Below are 24,725 nucleotides of genomic sequence, written 5' to 3'. Positions count from 1 at the left end.
TCTTTTAAAGATAATCTTCTCCCTTGCTACTTACGAGACAGGTCTGCCTCCCAGCATTTGGTGGAAGGAAGGGCATTTTGACATTTGTACCTTTTTGCATGGTTGTGGCTTCTGCCATTGACTTTTGTTTTCTTTTTTAGTAGTTTGGGGTAAAGCAAAATGCCAGTTAATTGCTATCTATATTTAGGGAAGCCTAAAATCCCCTTAACAAGTTAAAGACACGTTGAATTGAACGGTGTTCATTCACAACAGAGAGCTTTTTTAGATATCAACCAGCTTTGACATAGTTTACTTGTGGAGTCTGAATTACAATTTCTAGGATTCTACATAATACCCAGTGCAGTCTTAACTTATTTGTCAATCTGTTGTGTAGGTTTCAAGGCACAAATGTGCCTCAGACTTGTGCTGATTAATGATGTCTAATGTAGTGATAACAAGCACTTCTTTGGGGAAACAGACTTAGTTTTTAATCACAAATTGTCAGGTAATATTATTCTTTTATAGTTTTAGTGAGTCTTTCATTTTTATCAGTGTTATAGTCTGGTTTTTTTATATTTGGAAAAACTCAAATCATTATATGACCAGCTTTTAACTTTCTATCCTAAGGTAGATGTCTTTTCAATCCAAAACAAAGGATAACTCTTTTCCCTTTGACTTTAGAATTCAATCACATAAAAATGCACACACGTGGAGATGTTCTTGCAAATACTTACCTGGCATTTCTCCTCCATGCTCTCTTTGTTTGGTAACTTGATGAGCATTCACTCATAGTTAATGAATGTCCATGCAAAGTGTTACAGGAAGAGAATGAGCGCAAAGCACAAAAGCATTTTAACTTAAATTTAAATAATACCTTTGAAAGAGAAGCTGAAAAGAATATCAAAAAACAAATGAGTCACAGTTAATGACTAATTTTTTTGTTTCGCACAAAATGTGTGCTTAAATTATTTTGCCTCATGTCTTCAATATATTGAATCATAGATAATTACTATATCTTATTGGTAGAGAGAAGGGCAGGATATTATTCCTGCTCTCAAGAGTGAGCGATATAATTTGACCAAAGTTGCAGCACGTGTCTATACTTATTGATAAATTATGTATTGTCTGTGTATGTTTATAAATGTATTTCAGTAATTAGATTTTTTTATATAAAAGAGGAGGAAAGAATGGGAAACTGTCCTAATTTTAATTTAATTTACTAATGTAATTCAACAAATGGTTAAGGCTTCTACCAAGGATAGTGAGCATATTCTTAAGAGAGCATGTCGATTCCATCCTTAGAAATAAGTAATAGCTTCCAATATCTCTTTTTACCTAATCAGAGCTCTCTGTTTGAGTTTTTCATATCTGTTTCATGCCACTGCCCACACAGAAAATGATACCTGTAAGGCATACCGGTGTAAACAAATGAGTCTTGTCCACACAGGAGGTGACCAATTCTAAAAGTCCTCTCTCTTTCCCTACCTAACCCCCAAAGGAACTACATTCATGGCATACCTATTACCTGTATTCATCATACCTGTGTTCAGTGGGTTGCTAGTCAGGATACTCTGCCTTGTATGACCTCTTAGAACCTTCTATAATATGGCTCTACAATATTTGGTCCCATTGATTTTTACTGTTTCCAGCAATCACCTGAATATTTCTGGTTCTTAAAGTCCCTCAGATGCAGTAGCAAAAGGCTTCTGAATATGGTAATGACAAGTTCAGAGTTTAGTTCAGTTGCTAAGATTATTATGCTTTGTTATTTTGACCTGGTCATAACTGTGATAAGATGAAGAGAACTGAGTTATTAGCCTCAAAATGGCTATTATTCAAGCTGGGATATTTGGATTATCCCTGTAGTTTATTTTCTTACAATTCTCCCACTTGAAAAATGTGCTTGATTTAAATTTCTGAAATGTGTATATTCTCACATAAACTTTGTTAAGCCATGAATAAATATACATGAAAAATTTCTGAGAGAAAATCACTTTAAATTGTTGTAAAAAGGTATCTTACCAATTTATTGATGGAAAGCAAGCATTCTTTCCTAGAATGGAAAAAAGAAGTGGTCTTACAAGGCTAACTGCTGAGTTGCTGGCAAGTACATGCCTTGTGCTTGAGACCCGACATTTTTTATTAAATCTTATAGCTGAGAAATTTGTGTTGCTGTAATGGCATATTGTACCAGAGTGAAAAAATAATAATTCATTTGGAGAAAATTTTATATTGTTGAGGTTTTATTTCAGAATTAATATTCTTGCCTGTTTATTCAGAACCATAAGGATGATAGTTTCTTTTTTTCAATTTTAGAGTAAAAGTTGATTCTAAAATTATTGCTATGATAAACTTGCTGTAATCGAAAAGTAAGAATTTGGGCAATTTTTAGATGTGTGTCGGATTAAATACTTCTTAATTTGTGTTGATTAAAGGACAAAGTTTATTCAGATTACTTTATGTTGTCAATAGCAATTTAAAAATTATATCAATGTAAGTCTTGTAAGAGAAAATATTATTCTATTCAAGCTTTGAATGGAAAAGAGGGAGGTAAGCCTAATAGCTAAATGTTCAATTTCAGAATACTGCCATTCGCTAAATATAAGATACCAGTTTTTATTTTAAAGTGAGCTTAACATTTGCCAGTTTTCAACAGAGGGAAATTATTTCTTTGAAAGGTTATTATTTTAAATGTTCAATAAGCTTAAGTAATGGCATGGTTATTTTTCTTCTTTATATAGAATAGATAAAGATGTGGAAGACAAAAGACAAAAAGCCATTGAAGAGGTAACTTAAAACTGTTACTGATCATTAAGCCAGTTAAGGATCAATTCTGCATGTGTGTGGCCTCTTTTAGGAAGACTTTCTGCAAATCTTTCACTGTCTCATCTCCCCACCTGCCCTCCCCTGCCCCACTATATAAGCACCTTTCTGTGCTTTCCTAAGACAAATGATTTTCAGCTATTCCACTACCATAGTACTTATATACTGTTACAGTGATCACTTTAATATTTCTCTGCCCTAGACTGAATTCTTTTTTGGCCAGTATTGTGCTTCGTTCATCTTTTCATTGTCAGGACCTAGCATAATTTTTCTTCCTTGTGCTTTCAGAATATTGATTGGCACAAACTTCTGTTTCCAGTTGACGTTTATGTAAAGGAAGTTGAATATTTTCGGGCCTTTACAATCTAGATTGGCGTTGGTAATGGTTTTGTCTTTTGATGTGAAGACTTTGGATTTTTAAGACATAGAGTCTATTTCATGAAATAAAATGTCTTCCTGTAAAAACAGAAAGTGTATATTATAAATGTGGAGTTTTTTAAAATAAAAATAAACTAAGTTGTTCGCTTTTTGCTTTTTTGTTTGTTTAACTCCTTTTCTTAGAGTATCAGTAAGGGGTATCTGTCTATTTCTTTCTTCAGGAAGTCTTTATGTCATAGAAACATTTCTGACTTTTCCCTTGCCCCCTCCATATCCCCCTCAAGCTACCTCCATTCTTTTGGTATACTTGGCTCTCTGAACCGCAAAAGATTTCTGCTCTGGCATTTTCAAAGATCAGGTGATGTCTGGGCTTCTCTTGCACTTACTTTTTTTAGTGTAAGTGTTGTTCCCTCAGCCTATTTTTTAGAATGCAGTTACATATGTTTATTCCTGCCACATATTACCTACTTCTTTATCTAGTAACTTTACAATTTTCATTCTGATCCAATCACTTGGTGCTTCCCAGCTGACTGTTCTTAGACTCTTTGTAAATTCCTGACATTTTGGAAAGTACTCTCTCTTTTTAGAATTCTCAACTTTAAAAGGAAATTCAGCAGGTAATCCTTAAGAAAATGAAGTCAGAGTGAAGATTAGGGCTAATGTATCAGAAACAAATTAAAATTTTTTCAATATATATTTTTGAAAATACAATAAATACATGCACATGGTAAAGAAAATTCAAGTGCAAAGAAAAAATATAAAATGAAAATGAAAAGCCTCATTTCTCCCCTCCCACTTCTTAAACACTCCCACTACTGTAATAATTCTTATGTATACTTCAGATTAATTTTATGTATATAATAGCATATATCCTTTAAATATTTTAGACCAGGCGTCCTCAAACTATGGCCCGTGTGTCACATGCGGCCTGCCGGGTGTTTTTGCTGCTGCTGCCTGTCCTGCTTAGTAGCCGACTCTCCCAGGCCCACAGTGCACATGTGTGGAATTTGCGCCACACTCTCCAACAGTCTGAGAGACAATGAACTGGACCCCTGTTTAAAAAGTTTGAGGACCCTTGTTTTAGACAAATAGGATCATCATTTTCATACTATTTTGCATCTTGTTTTTGTTTGTTTTTATAGTCAGCATATACAGATTTTTATCTTTTAGTAACAGCATAGTAACCCTGCCCCTATTGACAGATGTTTAAGTTGTGTTCATTATTTTTCTGTCACAAATAATGCTTTGGTGCTGCAGTGATTTGTACATATATCTGTGTTCTTGAAATGGACCTTCTAAGTCAGAAGCTTTGTGAATTTTTAGCTTAGGTAGATTTTACTATATTGCCCTCCTAAGAGGTTATACCAATTTACAGTCCTGTGTACATTATTATATTACATTATCATACTGCCTATTTTTTCACATCTCTAATACTAATTATCATCATACTTCTTAATTTGTGCTATTCTTATTACTTTAAAATAACATCCTGTCATTTAGTATTATATTTCTTTACCTTTAAGTGAACTTAATGTATCACTTCCTAAATGTATGGGTCCTTTCCATTTCTTTTTCTCCTGGAAATTGTCTATATCATAATCTGACCCCTCCTCTTTTTTTCATATTTTCCTCATAAATTCATAGGTAGTTTAGTTAAAGAAAATCAATTCTGTCGTATGTGTAGGCAAATATAAAAAAGATGTTTTCAGTTACTCCCAAAACATAGGGAAGGGAAAGAATACTATATTAGGAATGAAAGAGGAAATAATTATATCCAAGTGCCCTATCTGCATTTGAGTATGCTGCCCAGTGGTGAGCTGGTAAATGTTTAACAGCTGGCCCTTTGGTCATAGGAAGAGTATTCTTTTTAGTGATTGCTGCTATCCATAGAGTAAATACTCCAGTCATGTCCAATTTCAAGCACTGATGTGACATCACTGAATGGGAAAAAAAGTACAGTGGCACATCATTATGTGAGAATTCCACCACACAGATAAAAAGACATAATTAACCTCCAGAGCATAGATATTGGTAAATGTAGTAATTAGCAAATGATGAGTTTTGAATACTTATTACCTTTATTTTTTTTTTTTTTTTTTTTTTTTTTTTTTTTTTGAGACAGAGTCTCACTTTGTTGTCCAGGCTAGAGTGAGTGCCGTGGCGTCAGCCTAGCTCACAGCAACCTCAAACTCCTGGGCTCCAGTGATCCTTCTGCCTCAGCCTCCCGGGTAGCTGGGACTACAGGCATGTGCCACTATGCCCGGCTAATTTTTTATATATATATATCAGTTGGCCAATTAATTTCTTTCTGTTTATAGTAGAGACGGGGTCTCGCTCTTGCTCAGGCTGGTTTTGAACTCCTGACCTTGAGCAATCCGCCCGCCTCGGCCTCCCAAGAGCTAGGATTACAGGCGTGAGCCACAGCGCCCGGCCTATTACCTTTATTTTTAATAAAATTTATTTAATTATAAATTGTCATTATTTTTAAAATTGGCATTTTTAAAACTGATACGCAAAATTCCTGAAAATTTAATAATCAGATCTCAAAAGCCAGTAGAAGCCAGCCAGCTCCGCCATACCATTCATACTGGCTTACTTAACACACATCTGTCTCCATTTATTCATTTCCTCTTCATGATCCCTTTTGTCACACAACACCCCAAAAAGTGGGGGAGAAATTTAAAGTATTAGTGCCCTTAGCTTAATTTGCAAGTTTCAATTTTAAGTTGTTGATGTGAAGTATTAAGCTTTCTCTTTATAAATACTTTAAATTTCTTCCATGTCACTTTTGCTCATTTGTGCTTGTAAGGACTACAAATTTTAAATGTGAAAGTCAGCATATCACATGATTATTGGTTATTTGAAGGTAACACAGGTACCTTCTCACATTTTGGGGGAAGTTATGCCTAATTGTATGACTTTAATTTTCCTAGTTTTTCACTAAAGATGTCATCGTACCCTCTCCTTGGACTGATCATGAAGGGAAACAGCTTTCACAGTATCATTCCAGTAAATGTGAGTGCACTAAAAATCATATGAATAAAAATCAGTGAATGTAAAGGAACATACAGTCAAGTGTCAGTTTATCTGTTTTGGTAAGGAGCTTGTTTTAAATTAAATTTCAGGATAATAGAGGACTTAGTTCCTATTAGGGTTAGGATTCAAAATTTGACTAAAATACACTGAATTTTTCTTTTGGCTATTCTGTTCTGAATTTAACTTTTTCCTCATGACCATTGTTAATATCAGTTATGGTTATTATAGAGGATCCATAGATGAAGAAACAGTTGGTATCGAATATAAAGCTGAGTTGTTAATGATCTTAGCAATGCTTTTGAAGGTTAATATTTTAAATAAAATCCTTAAATTGCTTTGCTTTTTGCTAATTTGCTGATTTCTTATGAAGGTGGAGGAAGGATGGAGACTTGTATGACCTCTGAGACAGTGTATTACATCTGATTATCTGCAAAATTAATAAGGAAATTAAAGGGCAAGCCAGTAATCTTTCAAATATCTTTCTACCTCCAGGCAGTGGTTGTCTTATATTTGCTCTCACTGCCCTTTGGTTTGTGAGACAGTGTTCAAATATCACTTACATATATGCATCCCTCATTGCAGTGGAATTACCCATTTTCTGTGTAGCGTACCTTAATTATGGTCTCAGTATACAGGGAATATTTGTTCCATTCTTTATCAAAAACACAACAATAATAAATAAAATGGATTTGAGTACATTCTCTGTGCCAGGACAGTGCTAAGTGCTTTCAGTAATTCCTTACAACAACTTGTATGAGATAGGTGCAATTGTTGGCCCCATTTTATAAGTGAGAAAACCTACTTTTAGAAAGATTAGAGCACTTTTCCAGGGTTACAGAGATAATAAAAGTGGTAGAACTTGGATTCAAAATTAGGCATTCTCCAATCAGATTCTGTATTCTTAGCTATTACAAACCGTTGGTAACTTGTGATAGTGGATATAGATCTGGATTATAAACCTCCTGCTACTATAAACCAGAGGGATGACCTTGATCAAATTATTCAGTCTCTTTGAATGTCAGATTTTTATTTGTGTAAAAAAAGGATTGAAATAGAGAATTTTCTATTAATATCCCTCCCAGCATTCTATGTCTAAGGTGACATGTTCATAGATGCTAGTGCTAGTTTTTTTCCCCAAAGTTCTTTAATGTTGGATTTTTTAACAGATGAATCAACCTTCTTTTGTGATCCTTTTAATAACATCATTAAGTATTCCAAGTATCCTGTTTTAGTGAAGTGATGTAGGATCAGGAAGATGCTAAAAATACTGTAGACTCTTGGAAAATCAAGCCCACGATGAGAGCACAGTGGTTAACAGATGGGCTCCAGAATTGTGTTATGTAATATGGTATTGGGAGACAATTTTCCATAGATCTCTCATTTCTGTACATCTTTCGAGGGGTGGCATGGATAGGTTCTTGCAAACTATCTTTTCAAGGATGTTTGTACCATGAACATCCTTGGAAGATAGAGACAGTGTGTCCCACCAGGGAAGAGGGTGAGTTTGTTTTGCTATCCAGTGTAATAAAGATGATGTCTCCCTCTGGAGCAGATTTGCTTGCAGTCTATTATAAAAGAATGAGATTTCCTAAGCTTGGGGTCCCTTAGCTGTGATGAAAACCCACTGTGTGTGTACCATTCACTTGGGTATTTTAATTTGGGATCTTTAAGATAGCACTCCTCCAGTGATTAGGGGAGACAGAAGATGGAAATAAAGATTTTACTACTTACGAGTCGTGGGGGGTACATAGCATGCCTGGAGGCCACATACATGGAGGTCAGGGAGAGAGAGAAAGGGACCTGCGGGTCCAGAGCATTATTCAGATAGGTTTCTTTTGGGGAGCTGGCGGGTTTAAAGCAAGCAGGCAGGAGTTCCAGGAAGTCGAGCAGTGACTGACAGGTGGTCACTGTGGCCTATCTGCACAGTCCTTGTGGGGTGTGCAAGTCAGCAGGACCAGTCAGGTAGGCTAGATGTAGCTGTCCCATAGGGAGGTGGTCACCAGGAGGAAGTTTGGGTAAGTCAGACATCTGGACTGACCATAAAGGTATAGAACTGGAAACTCTGGCAAGATTACTGAGCCCTGCTTTTGGTATGGAAAAATCTGGCTTATATTAAAAATTATAAAAATTCACCACACCAGGCTGTTTCATGTCACCTCCTTGGCACTTGGGGACAAAGGGAATTGATACGAACATTAAGGTCATGCTGCCTGCTACACTGAGAATAATGAAATCCTTTGTCTTTTCCCAGAAGCCTCATGTATTCAGCCAACAGCCACAGAACTTTGATATGTTTACCTGTTAACTAGCAAGTAGGGTATAATCTTAGATTCTTCATACTTCTTGACATATGGTAGCCACTGGGCATGTGTGACTATTTAAATTTAAAAATTAAAATTAAAAATTGAGTTCCTGATTCACACTATTCACATTTCAAGTACTTAATAACCACATGTGGCTATTGGTGACCATATTGGATAGTGTAGACATAGAACATTTCCATCATTACAGAAAATGTTCTATTGGACAACACTCCTTTAGGGCTAAGGTCGGCAACCTTTATCTGTAAAGAACCCAAAATTAAATATTTAAGGCTTTGCAGACCACACAGTCTCTGTCACAACTGTTCAACTCTATTGCTATAGCACAAAAACAGCCACCAACGATATGTTAATGAGTGAGGGGGATTATGTTCCAGTAAAGCCTTATTTACAAAAATAGGAGACAGGTCAGGTTTGTGCCATGGGCCTTAATTTGCTGACCCTTACTGTAGAGTAATATTGTGTGGGTTTGAAATGTATCCAGTAAAGCTCACTCACTGGGTGACTTTAGCCGAGTTACTTAGCTTTCCTGTGCCTCAGTTTCCTTACCTATAAAACGATGGTTGTTGATGGACCTCTAAGATCATGTACCTAGCACATGCTTTATTAAAGATTAACAAAGAAAATGATTAATGGGGGGAAAGTGGTTTTGTTTATACATCTTAGCTTGTGCTGTTAGCTTTTACTATGACAAATATTTATGCAGCAAGGTGCTTCAGTGCATATCCTCATGAGTTTTTGTTTATGGACTTAAATGAGAATTCATTTGGAATGTATACACAGGCAGAAGATTTCTGAATTATAGGATATGTGTTTACCTAATTTGACTACACAGTGCTAAAATGCTGCTCTCCAGAATGTTTGTACAGTTTACACAGCCACCAACAGTGTCTAGGGTTGTCCTATGTTCCAACATCCCTCCCAATGCTTGGCATTATCCAGCAAATGATCATTTTAATTTTTGTTTTGTCTTCATATACTAAGGGCCTTTTTAATTTCCTCTCCTGGCTGGTCCAATGGTAGTAGGTTAGCAGAATTTATTAACATTAATATCACTAAAGTTGGTATTCAACCCCCACTGCTAAATTTGACTAATTAAAAAAAAATTTTTTTATTTAAAAAAAAAATTTCCTCTCCTGAAAAATACCTATTTGTGATTCATTGGTCATATTCCTATTGGAGATGCTGTCCTTTTTTTTTTCTAAGATACTTTACATATTGTAATGATATTGATTTTAAACATTTCAAATGTCATCTCCCATTCTGTAATATGTATGTTATGTTTGTTCTTGATGTCCTTGCTCACGTAGAAATTCCTATTTTGATGTAATCAAATCCATCAATTTTTCTTTCGTTTGATTGTGGTCTTAAACTTAAGAAGTTCTTCAGGCCGGGCGCGGTGGCTCACGCCTGTAATCCTAGCACTCCGGGAGGCCGAGGCGGGCGGATTGCTCGAGGTCAGGAGTTCGAAACCAGCCTGAGCAAGAGCAAGACCCCGTCTCTACTATAAATAGAAAGAAATTAATTGGCCAACTAATATATATAGAAAAAAAAAAAAGAAGTTCTTCTAGGGGAAACAAGAAAGCACTTGTAGTAGGGTTGAAAAGCGTTGTGATAATATCTGGTCTGAGGAGGGCAGGGAAGGCATGCTGGTAGAAGATGCAATTTAAGCTGAGATTTGAGTTAGTCAGACTCAGGGAATGGGGAGAAAAGGCAGAAAGGAAAGAGCATAAGACAATACCTAGAGGTGAGAGAAAAACCTTTTAATTTTTTTAAGGTACTCAACTAAATAGTGTTTAGTTGGATGGCAACCATGCTAGAGAATTAGACAAGATTTTGAAGGGCTTTGTAAGGCATTGAGATATTTGGACCTCATCCTAATGGCTGCTATAGGATTTTAGTCAGAGAAAGCATTGATTGCATTTGTCTCATATAATAGGTCACCATGCCTACAGGGAAGGTGGCATCTGAATTCAGAATTTTATTTTTTGTTTTATTGTTCTACCCATTCTGATAGTATTTAACTGGGGATTTTAATTCATTCACGGACCCACCCACTCATTCATTTTTTAATTTAGGATCTTCACATTACTAGAATCTATTCTGTCATTTTAAGCTTCTCGTTTTGAGTTTTTTTGTTTTGTTTTGTCTCCTTGCTTTTTTCCTTTTATTTTGCTTATATTGGTCATTTTCATCATTGTTTAGATGTTTGTAATTTGGTGATTTTTCAAGTTGTAAAGCTTACAGTTTTTTTTTAAAAAAAATTGCACCCATATTTTTGACTGCTGTTGTGAAAGAAACTGCATGGTTTTATTGATCAGATTTCAGGCATTTTAATCCAGACAGTTTATCTAAACCCATTTTGGGAAAACCTTAAGTGACAGAGGATCTATTTGAAGACGAATAAAATATAGCCCTAACCTTTTAAGGTTGACATCATGGAGAGCAACCATGCTTTCCTTAGAAAGATTTATCAGTCCCACTACTGGGTATTTATCCAAAGGAATTGAAATCAATCTTTTGAAGAGATGTCTGCATTCCCATATTAAATGCAGTACTATTCACAGCAGCCAAGATAGGAAAGCACAGGCTTGTGAAAAAAGAAAGAGAGAGAGAGAGAACGTGCTCGCACGAGGAAAAAGCTCGTACTGAGGAAAAGCACAGACTTGTTTAAAAACAACAACAAAAAAGAAAATTTAAGTATTCAACAGATGATTGGATTTTAAAATGTGGTGTAAGTACACAATGGAATACTATTTAGCCTTATGAAAGAACGAAATTCTGTCATTTGTGACAGAATGGATGAATCTAGAGGGCATTGTGCTAAGTGAAATAAGCCAAGCACAGAAAGACAAATATTGTATGATCTTACTTATATTTGGAATCTAAAAAATTTGAACTCATAAAAAGTAAAGTAGAATAGTGGTTACCAGGGGCTGGGGGAGTCAGGGAGATGTTGGTCATAGGGTACGAAGTTTCAGTTAGGAGGAATAAGTTGTGGTGATCTATTGCACAGCAAGGTGACTATAATTAATAATAATGAATTGCATATTTCAAAATTGCTGTATGAGTGGATTTTAAATGTTCTCACCACAAAGAAATGAAAAATATGTGAGGTAATAGATATGTAAATTAGCCTGGTTTGCTCTTTCCACGATGCATACATGTACAGACACATCACATTGTACCCATAAGTATACGCAGTAAATATTTGTCATTTAAAAAAATGAAAAAAGAAAGCATGACTTGCTGTCTCTTTATTTGCTATAATCCTTTACTTTTATCCTTGTATTTCCTCCACGTTAAAGAAATAATCAACCTAACAAACATGCCAAAAAATACTTTTTTAAAAGGTGTAAAATAAAAGTTTTCATTTTGATTTTTAACTCTGGAAAAAGTAAATACTAAAGTAAATGAAGGATATAAAATGTAAGATTTTGTCCTTAAAATGTTTTATAGGCATTAACATATATAGTGACTCTCCAATTGGAAAAAAGCTGACTATTCATTCTGAGAAAAGCAATGGTGAGTGTGAACACAATCTGAAAAGAAATGCGATCCATATTAAGCTACATTTGATTTTAAGCCCAGGTTATGTAGTAACACTTTCCTCTGGAATTGAAATTGTTTATCTGTCATGAATGAGCTAAATAATTGTATGAGAGCTGACTTTTAGAAACAAATATAGTAGAACAGATAGATACATCCAGCCATGTTTTAGAAATGCAATAGTGTGTTGTTTTCTTGTTCAAAGTGTGAATTGATTTCTGGTTTTGGAAAGTATTCTTTTGAAAGTTTGTTAGTGTGGAAAAACTGCCCCCAAACATAGGCTGGCTTCCTTCTTAATTCAAGTGCCAGAATGATAGCCAGGAGTTAACTTTTTCTATTAACATGTTTGTATCGGTGGTGGAAAGTATGGGAAACTGCTCATAGGAAAGTGGCATGGTATATAATAGAATGCGGAAATAGAATAATTCTGTTTGGCTGGAATAGCCTGGGGAGATGATTGATTGGGAAGCACATGCTAAATGGCATGTCAGATGCCTTCATTGATGTATCTATGTTTGTATTTATTTATTTATTTATTTGCTTGCTTCCAGCTGCTTGTCAGACATTGCTGTCTCTTCCTGTGGATTTTAATTTAGAAAATATATTAGGTAAATATTATGTTTGTTTAAACCTTTAATAATTTAAAAGTTTTGTTTTGCTGGCTTTTTGTAAATGGTAATATGTGATAATCCTCTTTCTAAAGGGGAAACTGTCCAGAAATTTCTCTTTTTGTTGAACATGGTCTGAATTAACCTTTTTTAAAAAAATTTTTTTAAATATTTATAATTTTTTTTCTTTTACATTTTTATTCTTTTTCTTTTTTCTTTACTACCAGGATTTATGCAATACAGAATGAACTAGCCTTTTTATTGTAATAAATTTCACTATAGACATACACTGTAAATATTTTATCGTTATTACCTACACTAATAACGAAGCACTCAAAAAATAAAGAATAGTTTGGCGTGGTGGTACATGCCTGTTATCCCAGATACTCAAGAGGCTGAGGCAGGAGGATCACTTGAGCCCAGGAGCTTGAGGGTGCAGTGAGCTATGATTAGGCCACTGCATTCCAGCCTGGGTAACAGAGCGAGACCCTATTTCTAAAAAAATAAAATAAAAAATAAGTAACAAGGAATAATTTAAGATTTAAAACATTACATATACAATTAAATTTTGTTCTGTATTTTGAAAAAATTCAAACATATAGTACATGCTGGTTTTTAAAAAGTCAGGCAACAGAAGTATAATTGCTCTTCCGAATGGCTAGTTTTACATTTTATTCTGTTATTAAATATAGGTGACTATTTTAGAGCTGATGAATTTGCAGATCAATCTCCTGGAAACCTCAGTTCTTCATCCCTCAGAAGAAAGCTGTTTCTAGATGGGAACGGAAGCATCTCTGACTCCTTACCTTCAGCTTCTTCCAGAAGTCCTCGTAGCAGTGCTCAGGCGTCACTTGAGGTTTTTTATTCAATAGATTTATCTCCTGTACAGTGTAGGAGCCCTGCGCAGACACCAAGTTCGGTAAGAAGTATGCTAAAAAGTGGCTGGTTAATTTTCTGTAGATGTGCTTAGACCTAGATGCTCATTATTGCACTCAGGAGGAATAGTTGTCTTTTAGGAGTTCTACTTCATGAAGACTAACCTAGTTCATATGTTGTCATTAGACATAGGCATGTTTTGGGGTCAGACTCTCTCCAAGTTTGTATTTAGAGGTGTAGGGGATGACCAAATTTATCACGAGCCTCAAGGAATCTCATTCAACATACTATTTGTATTAGTAGTATTAAGATTTACAGTAAGATTTATGTAAGATTTACAGAATTACGTAAGATTTACAGTATAACACAACTGGAGTAGCATTAATGGAGTAATATATTTAAAAATTTTTCACAGATACCTACTTGGTATGAAATTTAATGGTTTGTTTAAACACAATGCATTTATACTTTGACTAACATATTCTATTCCACAATTTTTGTAGCAATCTTCTTAGTTATCTTTGTTACAAGATGGGTTTTGGTGGTTCTTGTGAACCCAGTTCTTATGAATCTATAAACTAGATTCCTAGTTTATAAATCTGTTTTGAAGATGAAGATAAATAGCATGCAGAATAACTGAGTTGAGGAAGAGAACCATTTAAATTCATTTATTTATTATTTATTTATTTTTATCACAGGGGCAGTTTTCTTCTAGCCCTATTCAGGCTAGTGCAAAAAAATACAGTTTGGGAAGCATAACCAGTCCTTCACCTATTTCTTCACCTACTTTCTCACCAATTGCATTTCAAATAAGAAAGACTCCACTCTCAGGTATGTTTCCTAATAAAATACCTAGTGAAAACTTCCTGTCAATATTTGTTTGCTTTAACTATAGAGCTCTACATCATAGCTAATCTAACATTTAGAAACTTTATTTTTTTTTTTTTTACACAAAAGGAACAATTTACCTTCAAAGGCTAGAATTCTCATCAAATTTCCACTCTAGTTTTAAATAGAGTTACTTTGATTAGCAATATTTACGTCAAACATGCTATCAATGAAAGATGGTAATTTTAGAGACAAGTGGTTTTTGTATGCCTTCTGACTTATAGGTTTAGACTTTGGTAATCAGGTATTCATATTTTGTAAAGGTACATTTGTTTAAGGTTTTTCAGGTAAATATAATGTGTAGAAATTTACACATTTCTCTGCAGTTGTGAATTTCTCTTTGAAAAAATTATAGCACTTTTTGAAAACTTCACAGTTTAAAAAAACTACTCATACTAAACAAAATTGGAAAGTTGAAAACTGTATTTTGCTAGTCTTTGTGTGGGGGGTATGTATATAGATGTACATATATGGATGCATACATGTGCACAAAGCATTTTATGACCATTTTCATAGGTTGTTCAAGTCATTTATTATTGTCTCAAAGCATGATTTTGAATTGTCATGTAATATTCTGTTTCTTGGATATATCATTTATTTTCAACCATTGTTAAACACTTAAATTTTTTCTAATTTTTCTTTATCACAAAAGTATACATTGTGTTGCACATATTTATATATCTGTAAGTTAAACTCGAAGAAGTAGAATTATTTCATCAAAGGAGGTGAATATTTTTAAGGCTCTTGATGAATTTTGCCAAATTTTCTTATAAAAGAGTGTACCAATTGAAATTTTCTTCAATAGTATGTAAGAAAGTTATTTCTCCCCCATCCAGAAACACTGGTATTATTCTATCTGATGTTTACTAATTGGGTACATTACAAAAAGATCTCTTATGGCTTTAAATTTTCTGTCTTTGGTCATTAACGATGCTGAACTTTTTCCAAATGTTTATTGGCCATTTGTGGTTTGGTGCGGGGGGGATTGTTAGTTCAGACTTAAGCGTTGTTAAACCAATGGTCTCTCATTGCTACAGCTTCCATATTTTTATTACTTGTGTGACTGAACACTTTTAGTATGCTTATTTACCATCTGGAAGATTATTTATGTGCTTTTGCCCATTTTAAAAATTTTGTTTTTGTTAAGCTCTTTATAACTTAATTAAGTTATAAAAAGTAGAGATTTTTTTGTTTGTTTGTTTTTTGAGACAGAGTCTCACTCTGTTGCCCAGGCTAGAGTGCTGTGGCATCATCCTAGCTCACTGCAACCTCAAACTCCTTGGCTCAAGTGATCCTTCTGCCTCAGCCTCCCAAGTAGCTGGGACTATAGGCATATGCCACCATGCCCGGCTAATTTTTTCTATATATTTTTAGTTGGCCAATTAATTTCTTTCTGTTTTTAGTAGAGACAGGGTCTCGCCCTTGCTCAGGCTAGTTTCGAACTCCTGACCTTGAGCGATCCTCCTGCCTCGGCTTCCCAGAGTGCTAGGATTACAGACGTGAGCCACCATGCCCAGCCAATAAAAACTAGTTTTAAAAGTTTTAAAGCATTTTTATTATTTGATTATCATTGTTAGCCTCTTTATTGCAAATATTATTTTCCAGTTTTGTCTTTTCATGTTGCTTATGGTATTTTGCATAAATAAATATATTTAACATATTTCATTTAGCAGGTACAGCTGTTGAGTTGTAGCTTTCAGCTCTTTTGCTAGGGATCTTCTTTGTATATGAACAATATCGGTATAATAGCAGTATGCTTTTAGGGAAATCATTCTTAAGGAGTAAAAAGTACCAGAGAAATTAGTTTTGAAGAGCCTCATCCTGCGTATTGAGACACATTCATTGGTGTTATTGTTTTCAGTATCAAAATTTCTCTTTGAGGGGGCAGGGAAAAAATTTCACTTTAGTAAACAATACTATTGATACAGAAATCCAGTTTTCTAGGCATGAAACATTATTACCCCATAGTAATGGCTTTTCTATTTTTGTGTTTTTATGATGTGATTTTTCCCTCCTAATCTTTTAGAACAAAGGAAGTTTGCTTTTCATTCTCCTGATGCTTCATCTGGAACAAATTCTAATGGAATTACTAACCCGTGTATCAGAAGTCCTTATATAGATGGCTGCTCACCAATTAAAAATTGGTCTCCTATGAGACTCGAGATGTGTAGAGGTGGTACTCAGTATCGGACCTCACTGATTCAGATACCTTTTACTCTTGAGACTCACAGTGAAGAGAAAGAAGATAAAGAGGATATTCCTTCCAAAGATGTTTCATCACCAGGCATGGATGCTGCTGGAATACACCTACGGCAGTTGAATAGTGATGCCTCTACACATGGCACACATTTAGTTGTGACTGCCATGTCTATTACACAAAATCAGTCCAGTGCTTCTGAGAAAGAATTAGCACTGTTGCAGGATGTTGAAAGTGAGAAGGAGAATAACACTGTGGATATGGTTGATCCTATAGAGATAGCAGATGAGAACACTTGGATTAAGGAGCCTGTTGATAATGGGAGTTTACCCATGACTGATTTTGTGAATGGAATTGCCTTCAGTATTGAAAACTCTCATATGTGCATGTCACCTCTTGCTGAAAGCAGTGTCATTCCTTGTGAAAGCAGTAACATTCAGGTAAGGCATTTTAATATTCTGTAGTCCTTTACTTACTGCCTTGGTGTTATTTATCCTCTCTTTTCTAAGATTATAGCGTAAGGGAAAAAAATGGGTTGAACATGAGGACTGTAGTAGCATTTTATATATATCAAATGATACAAGGAGGGTTAGTTTCTTTTAATACTGATTGGGCATATTTAATATTCACATCAACTGATTATTTATTTGGAGTAGGAAAAGATGAGAGCAGAAAAGAAATCAAGCTGCTATGTTTTTCAGACTGCTAGAGTCAGGCAGCCTCTCAGGATTCATCTCTCTTGCATGTGAATCTAGCACCAAAGAAATGCAATCCCTGGTGTAGTATCTGTATTCTAAAAATAAAATCATTTTTGTTTTTTGTTTGTGTGATTTAAGGGGAAAAAATTTATAGCACTTTTATGTATAATTTTTTGTACTTTTTAAAAATGTGATTCCATTTTTTATGTAATTTCCAATTTTGCAATGTCAAACAGGGAAACTTGATTCATTAGATAGATACGCTTCATAACCGCACTTACTGTCAAAAGATATTTGTTCCATTCACTGTTGTATTCTTTGAGCTGAGAATTTTGAAAACTTCAAAAGTCAGAAAGGGAAATTGTACCTGCCATTTCATAGTAACAACACCTAACACTTAATGTAGCACCTACTATATGCCAGGCACTGAGTCCTTCACAAGTTTTAATTTGTTTAATCTTCACAACAGTCCTGTGAAGTAGGTGTGCTATTATCCCCATTTTACAGATAAGGAAACTAAGGATCAGAGAGGTTTAGTAAATTGCCTAACACTTACATATAACTAGTAAGTGGAGGACCGGAGATTTGATCCTGGCAGTTGGCTTTAGAGTCCATGTTCTATAATCCACAGGTTTATAGTGACTCATAATAATAGCTGATACTTACATAGTGTTTTGATAATCCAGGCACTCTTCTAACCACTTTGTTGATTTATCTAATCCTCGTTATCACTCATAGAATGCTTTGGCATTCTTAGTTTTTGGTATGCTGAAGTTTAAAACTTATGGAAGGATTCTAAAAGACCTAAAATTAAATATCTTTTGCTCATATTTTTATGCCTATATTGCCTATCCTGACTTCTCAAAAGAGATTACACTAGAATCACTTTTACATATTTTAGCTTCTAAAGTTGGCTTCAAAAGTAGAAAAAGCAGAAAGGGTCTTAAAACTGTATGTCTTAAAGGTATTCTTAACTTCTTCTCTTTTCCTTTTTTCACTTTCTGTCTTTTTTGGCAGAGCATTTATAGAGGAATTATGAAATATTTTGTTTAAATACTAATCATTATCTAATTCAACTACCCATTGGAAGCTTACATTCTCTTCTAATTGTTGTCATTACTAAATTGTCATCCAGTCTATACTAGAGTTCCCACAGAGGTATTCCATTTCATTTTCAAACTCTTACCATTACAAACTTCTTCCTAAAGCTAAAATATGGTTTTATCTGTGTGATATCTACCAAGTAGTCTCAGTTTTACCCTTTGGGCCATATCATCATAATGCCTACTAAAAGTGTTTTTATACATTGTTATTTTTCTACCATGTAGGTAGTTTTCAAGCAGTTGAACATAGCCATATTTCCCCAGAGCTTTTTGACTTCATTTTCGATTGATTGGCTTTTATGCATGGTATGCAATTCTCATCCTATGATAGGCCCTTGTCATCATCCTGGGAATTCCCTTAACCTTTCTTGTTCTCTGTATCCCATTCTTCTCTTTCCTGGTTTCCTTCTCATTTAACTGGAACACATTTTTTGCTGTTTACTAAGGAAGAGTACATTTTTTAAGACACTGTATGTCTAATCATGTGGTCACCCTTCTCTCACATTTGAGAGTTTAGAAATAATTGTCCCATAGAGTGTGAAGGCATTGCTTCATTAACTATTTTACTATTGCTGGTAGAAGATCAGAAACTATATAAATGCTTAATCTTTTATATATGATTTTTCTCCCCCTCTCTGGGCATGGATAGGATCTTTGCTTTGTCCATGGTGTTTTGAAATTTTGGTGATGGGTTTCTTTTCATCCATTGTTTTGGGCACTAAGAATGTCCTTGTGATCTGTAAACTTTGCCCTTTACCTTTTGGATCATTTCTTGGATATATCTTAGATTTCTCCATTGTCATTTTCACTGTCATCTCTGGGAGTCCTTTCGATTTTTCCAGTTGTTAAAAATCTTTTAGTTATATTTTTTATCTCCTTTGTTTTCCAATTTTTGGAAGATTTCCTTAAGTTTATATAGTAACCTATTGAACTTTTTATTTTCTAAGCTTTGTTTTATCTTGCTTTTGGTGTTAATAAGTCTATAATGTGGCTAACAAGACACTACATGGTCTGGCCTTTGCCTTGCCATTTTTATCTTGTTCCCCTCATTCTCTGTTTCAGTCTCAGTGGCTTTGCAAAGTTTTGAATAACCACATTCCCTCCTGTCAAAGAGCCTTTACACTTACTGTGTAAAACTTCTTTCTACTCCACTTTACCTAGTTAATTCCTATTTATTTTGTGGTTCACAACTTATCAGTCACATCTTCAAAGAAGCCTTCCCTGATCACACTAGCCAGGTCAGACTTCATTATACTGTCGTGACTCCATGGACATTTTGCATTCTTTCCAGTCGGACTATTAATCCAACAATCACGTATGTTTTTATCCCCAGTGCTAATTAAAAACCACCTGGCACATAATAGCTATTCATTACCTATTTGTGTAATGAAAACAGAATGGATAGATAGGTAATTTCAACCAGAAGGATTATATAAAGTGAGAATAACAGTGGGCCAAGATTTGGAACCATGAAGAAAGACTGGAGGGGTTGGACAAAGGAAATAGAGGCACTGAAGGAGACTGAGGAGAACCAGCCAAAGAGAAGAGGGACACTAGGAAAGCATAGTGTCATGGAGCATCTGAAGCAGGACAGTGGTTAGTGCTGTCAAAAGCAAAGAAAGTAGGGCTTAAAAAGTGGCCATTGGGCTAGTAACAGAAGTAGGTGGCAATTGAATGGCCTCAAGGTGGGGAGGTAAAAAAGGAATGGAAGGGAGGTTAAAGAAGGTGAAGTAATGAAATAATGTATGTAGATAATTCTTTGAAGAAACTTAGTCGTGAAGGGAACGAGAGTGATAGCTAGAGGAGAACGTCGAAGTCCAAGGTTTTTTTATACTTTGTTTTTTTTACTATTTTTACTTTAGATGGGAGAAACAGCATACAGTATTTAAATGAAGAAGAGAGGGAGAATATTTTTAAGAATTAGGAAGGATAATTGTTAGTAAGACAGATCAATTGTATATGTCCTTTTCAAGTATTACACACCATGTCAAGCATTTTATAGTCAGATTTTAATCCCTGTGATAGCTTATGGAAGCAATAAGTATCCTCATCTGTAAAATGGTGATCCATTTTTTATAAATGAGGAACTGAGACATGCGAGATGGGGTGGAATCTTGAGACCTGGTGGAGTTTTTAGAGGTAACCTTTCAACTTTTATAAGACAAGAGGAGGCTGGGATGGCCATGAGTGCAAATGTTTATAGGTGGTGGGCTAGCATGTCATTAAAGAACATGGGCTTGGGAAAGCCTAATGGCAGATTTTGGCTTATAGCCAGCTCTGTTGGCTTTAAAAATTCCAGAAAATAACAACTTCTTTCAGCTTATTTCACCTTAAATAGGAATAATAATAGGATTACAGGATAATAGTATGATCATTGTGATTAGTTAATATGAGTAAACTAACAGTGGCTAAGCATCATTAGTTTTTAATAAGTAATGCACTATTGATGGGAAAGTAAATTAGTACAGTCATTATCAAAAACAGTATGGAGGTTCCTAAAAAAACCTAAAAATAGTACTACCATAAGATCCAGTAATCCCACTATTGGGTATATATCCAAAGGAAATGAAGTCAGTGTGTTGAAGAGATATCTGCACTCCCATGTTTTTTTTTTTTTTTTTTTTTTTTTGAGACAGAGTCTCGCTTTCTTGCCTAGGCTAGAGTGAGTGCCGTGGCGTCAGCCTAGCTCACAGCAACCTCAAACTCCTGGGCTCAAGCGATCCTCCTGCCTCAGCCTCCCAAGTAGCTGGGACTACAGGCACGAGCCACCATGCCCGGCTGATTTTTATATTATATATATTAGTTGGCCAATTAATTTCTTTCTATTTTTATGGTAGAGATGGGGTCTCGCTCAGGCTGGTTTTGAACTCCTGACCTTGAGCAATCCGCCCGCCTCGGCCTCCCAGAGTGCTAGCATTACAGGCGTGAGCCACCGCGCCCGGCCTGCACTCCCATGTTTATTGCAGTACTATTCACAGTAGTCAAGATATGGAATGAACCTAAGTGTCCATCAAGAGATGAATGGATAAAGAAAATGTGGTATATATATAATGGGATACTATTTAGCCATAAAAAGGATGAAATTCTGTCATTCAACATGGATGAGCTTGGAGGACATTATTTAAGGAATTAAGTCAGGCACAGAATAACTACTGCTTGTTCTTACTCAGCTAAAAAAGTTGATCTCATAGAAGAGAGTAGAATAGTGGTTACTAAAGGCTGGGAAGTGTCGGGGGAGAAGGGGAGAGCCAAAGGTTGGTAAATGGATATAAAAGTACTGCTAGGTAGGAGGAATGAGTTATAGTGTTCGGTAACACTAAAAGATGACTATAATTAGCAATTTATCGAATATTTTCAAATAGCTATTAGAGTGGATTTTTTTTAATGTTCCCAACACAATGATAAATGTTTGAAGTGATGGATATGCTAATCGCCCTGATTTGATCGTTAGACATTGTATACATATATCAAAATATCACACTGTAGCCAATATGTACAAGTATGTGTTAATTAAAAATAATAAAAACAAAACAAAAAAATAAGTACTAATGGGAGACAAGATCCTCTGAATGGTAGCAAGCACAGGGGACTCAGGATGAGATAGGGCTAAAGTACTAGGGCCAGATTTCAAGGAAGGCCCACATAAGGCACAATTGTTGCCAATTGTGAAGCATTAAAGGGTTTTAAAAGACATTTACATCTGATTTATGTGGTAGAAAAAGAAAAACTTAGCCAGGTGTGGTGACATCTGCTTGTAATCCCAGCTACTAAGAGGCTAAGCCAGGAAGTTTGCTTGTGCCTGGGAGTTTGAGTTTGCAGTGAGGTATGATCACGCCACTGTACTCTAGCCCTGGTGACAGAGCAAGACTCTTGTCAAAAAAAATTTAGAAAAAGAAATTTAGTTAGTTACAAAGTGTATGTAAGATGACTGACATAGAGTCACCATGTGAGTCACCATTTTAAAGGCAGCATTGCCCAACCGCAAAATACACTTCATAATCAGAACTAAGTTTGAATTAGAGTTCTCTTATTTCCAGGCTGAGCAATCTTAAGGCAAGATCCACTTAACAGTGAATACTGTGTGATTTTTTAAATTTTAGCATTAGCACCTCATCCTTTTCTGCTATGAAACGCCACTGTCATCTACTTTGATGCCTGTGGTGGGTAACAAGACCTATTAATATGTTGTCTGGCTGGCACATAGTAGGCATTGACAGTGAGGTCAGCTGCTTCTTAACTGGGTTCCTGTTGATCCTACTTTTCCTATAGAATGGGACAAACTGCCTGTGTGCCTTACTTCCTGCTGTACTACTGAGGGACTTCTTCCTTGGTATATTCAGTTACGTGTTAGTATTGAATTAAGAGCCAGTTTGGCAGTAATAAATATTAGAAGAGTAATTGGCAAATTCTCTGCAAAAGTCTGATATTTACATGTTTGATCACATAGCTATTGAGTGAGAACAGGTGTTTTCCCTAAAATGTAATAGATTCTATTTTACGTGTTGTAAGACTTTTGTTCTAATGGAACATGACTCCCAATAGTAGCAGATATGCATCCAGCCTTCAAAACTGGCAACATTATTTTTAGGATTATGAGTGAAAACACTTTTTATGCTATTCTAAATATTTGTGAGGGGAGCAAAAGTACAGTGTTTTGCTTTCCCTCTTATCCTAATTTTCAGGGAAGGGTAATTTTTGGCTTTGTGCTCAGCATTATGAAGGTAAATGGAGTGTTGTGTAGTAAACGGGACCTGGGCTTTGGAGCCTCAGATCTTTGTCACCTCATTACTGCATGACATTGTGAAAGTTAACCTTTCTGAGCCTTAGCTTCCTCATCTTCTCATAGAGTTGTGAGAAAATAAAAAAAATATTATAAAACATGTAAGGCCGGGCACTGTGGCTCACGTCTGTAATCCTAGCTCTTGGGAGGCCGAGGCGGGCGGATTGCTCAAGGTCAGGAGTTCAAAACCAGCCTGAGCAAGAGCGAGACCCCGTCTCTACTATAAATAGAAAGAAATTAATTGGCCAACTGATATATATATAAAAAATTAGCCGGGCATGGTGGCGCATGCCTGTAGTCCCAGCTACTCGGGAGGCTGAGGCAGAAGGATCGCTCAAGCCCAGGAGTTTGAGGTTGCTGTGAGCTAGGCTGACGCCACGGCACTCACTCTAGCCTGGACAACAAAGCAAGACTCTGTCTCAAAAAAAAAAAAAAAAATGTATATATGAGCTTATATAGGGCTTATATAGAGTGAGCATGAGCTTATATAGAGTGCATATAGGGCCTGGCATGTTTTAAGATACTGAATAAAGGCCAGGCACAGTGGCTCACGACTCTACTCCTAGCTCTCTGGGAGGCCAAGGTGGGCGGATTGTTTGAGCTCAGGAGTTTGAGACCAGCCTGAGAAAGAGCAAGACCCTGTCTCTACTAAAAATAGAAATTAATTAATTGGCCAACTAAAAATATATAGAAAAAATTAGCCGGGCATGGTGGCGCATGCCTATAGTCCCAGCTACTTGGGAGGCTGAGGCAGAAGGATAGCTTGAGCCCAGGAGTTTGAGGTTGCTGTGAGCTAGGCTGATGCCACAGCACTCTAGCCTGGGCAACAGAATAAGACTTTATATAAAAAAAAAATATATATATATATATAAAATAATTAAAAAGATACTGAATAAATATTTTATATGTACACCAAACAGGAACTTTGCTATAATGTTTTTCTTTTGTTCTTTGGAGCTGAAAGTGTCTTGGAGTGCTACAATTTTTATTACCATGAAAAGTTAAACTAACATCCAGAGCCATTATACACATGGCATCACTATGAACAATTGGATATGAGTATAATGTAACCCACTTTTAAAAAAAATGTATATTTTGAATACTTTTTTTTTGAGACAATGTCTACGTCGCCAGGGCTAGAATGCAGTGGCATTATCATAGCTCACTGCAACCTCAATCTCCTGGGTTCAAGCGACCTTCCTGCCTCAGCCTCCCGATTAGCTGGGACTACAGGCATGCCATACTTGGGTAATTTTTTGATTTTTTTGTAGAGATGGCGTCTTGCTTTGTTGCTCAGGCTGGTCTCGAATTCCTAGGTTCAAGCAATCCTCTCCCCCTGGCCTCCCAGAGCACTAGGATTACAGGTGTGAGCCACCATGCCTGGCCTATTTTGAATACTCCTAAAGGCAGCATTCCTTTTGGGTAAATTTTATTTAGAGGCACATGCAAGCCATTTAGGGCTAAGCTTTGAAAATAAGTTGGCAGGTGA

The 24,725-nt window shown here is 35.7% G+C and overlaps 1 protein-coding gene across 2 annotated transcripts in view; it reads left to right on the top strand.

Annotated features, from left to right (window-relative positions):
- The window catches only part of BORA (BORA aurora kinase A activator), a 30,378-nt gene that overhangs the window by 3,162 nt on the left and 2,491 nt on the right, over positions 1-24,725 (top strand). For both annotated transcript variants that reach the window (XM_076009381.1, XM_012774111.3), the window contains 7 exons: positions 2,721-2,766; positions 6,114-6,195; positions 11,997-12,062; positions 12,638-12,694; positions 13,387-13,613; positions 14,269-14,401; positions 16,485-17,095. In XM_076009381.1, the coding sequence (XP_075865496.1) occupies positions 2,721-2,766; positions 6,114-6,195; positions 11,997-12,062; positions 12,638-12,694; positions 13,387-13,613; positions 14,269-14,401; positions 16,485-17,095 (1,222 nt within the window). The remainder of the gene's footprint in view (positions 1-2,720; positions 2,767-6,113; positions 6,196-11,996; positions 12,063-12,637; positions 12,695-13,386; positions 13,614-14,268; positions 14,402-16,484; positions 17,096-24,725) is intronic.

This window comes from Microcebus murinus, chromosome 13, assembly GCF_040939455.1.
Source record: "Microcebus murinus isolate Inina chromosome 13, M.murinus_Inina_mat1.0, whole genome shotgun sequence".
Taxonomy (NCBI): Eukaryota; Metazoa; Chordata; class Mammalia; order Primates; family Cheirogaleidae; genus Microcebus; species Microcebus murinus.
Note: the sequence above shows the minus strand (reverse complement) of the source record. Positions and strands in the feature narration are given on the sequence as shown.